The sequence below is a fragment of the Octopus bimaculoides genome, chromosome 25 (genome assembly GCF_001194135.2).
Source record: "Octopus bimaculoides isolate UCB-OBI-ISO-001 chromosome 25, ASM119413v2, whole genome shotgun sequence".
NCBI lineage: Eukaryota > Metazoa > Mollusca > Cephalopoda > Octopoda > Octopodidae > Octopus > Octopus bimaculoides.
This window is the reverse complement of record NC_069005.1, coordinates 26,837,734-26,838,859: the sequence shown is the minus strand read 5'-3', so window position 1 is coordinate 26,838,859 and position 1,126 is coordinate 26,837,734. Positions and strand designations below refer to the sequence as shown.

General features: G+C 41.0%; 1 protein-coding gene across 1 annotated transcript in view; it reads right to left on the bottom strand.

Moving 5' to 3' along the window:
* LOC106877619 (enolase) overlaps positions 1 to 1,126 on the bottom strand; it is a 20,910-nt gene that overhangs the window by 4,953 nt on the left and 14,831 nt on the right. Inside the window, exons 7-8 of the mRNA XM_052976630.1 lie at positions 618 to 759; positions 298 to 387 (exon numbers count right to left, since the gene is read on the bottom strand). Of these exons, the coding sequence (XP_052832590.1) occupies positions 298 to 387; positions 618 to 759 (232 nt within the window). The remainder of the gene's footprint in view (positions 1 to 297; positions 388 to 617; positions 760 to 1,126) is intronic.

Here is a 1,126-nt window from a genome sequence, read left to right as displayed (position 1 = left end):
GTGTCTTGGCCAAGGTCTTTAGTGAGTGGAGCTGTGTGTCTTGGCCAAGGTCTTTAGTGAGTGGAGCTGTGTGTCTTGGCCAAGGTCTTTAGTGAGTGGAGCTGTGTGTCTTGGCCAAGGTCTTTAGTGAGTGGAGTTGTGCATCTTGGTTAAGGTCATTAAAGAGTGGGGTTTTGTGTTTTGGCTAAGGTCTTTAGAGAATGGAGTTGTGTTGGCTAATTGTAGTAGATTGATCAATCAGAACAGATAGTTAGTGGTCGAAACTGCTAACTAAAAAATAAAAGTTAATTCATTTACCATCTTGTCCGTATTTTTTCTTAATGACAGACTTGAGATGATGATAAATCTCTGTACCCATTTTCATAGCTTCAGTGAAAGATTTAGCACCTGGAAAATATCGTACAACATACAATAGGTTAGTGAGTGGGGAGAGGTAGAGGGACGGATGTCAGTAAATAAAGGTGATGAGTATGGAGAGAGAGAGAGAGAGAGAGAAAGAGAGAGAGAGAGAGAGAGAAAGAGAGAGAGAAAGAGAGCGGATAAGACAGAAAAAGAGAAAGGGGTGAAGAAAACAAGAAAAAACAAAATGGCTAGAGAAAGTGTGAGAAAGTAGTTACCGGTTGGGAGAATCATGAACTCTTGCATGGCCAGTTTATTACCAGCGTGGCTACCACCATTGATGACATTAAAGGCAGGGACTGGAAGAATAACATCTTTGTTACCAGCCAAATCAGCAATATGGCGGTACAGTGGAACACCCTGAAAATACAAAATATATTCAGCCCATATATATTTATATATGTGTATATATATATATATATATCTTTTACTTGTTTTGGTCATTAGACTGCGGCCATGCTGGGGCACTGCCTTGAAGAACTTTTAGCTGAATGAATCGACCCCAGTATTTATTTTACTGAAGCTTGGTACTCATTCTATTGGTCTATTTTGCTGAACCACTGAGTTATGGGGGATGAAAACATCAACATTAGTTGACAAGGCATCAGTTTCTGCCTACCAAATCCACTCACAAGGCTCTGGTCAGCCCAAGGCGATAAAAACCTTGCCCAAGGTGCCACATAGTGAGAGTGAACTCAGAACCAAGTGGTTGGGAAGCAACCCTCTT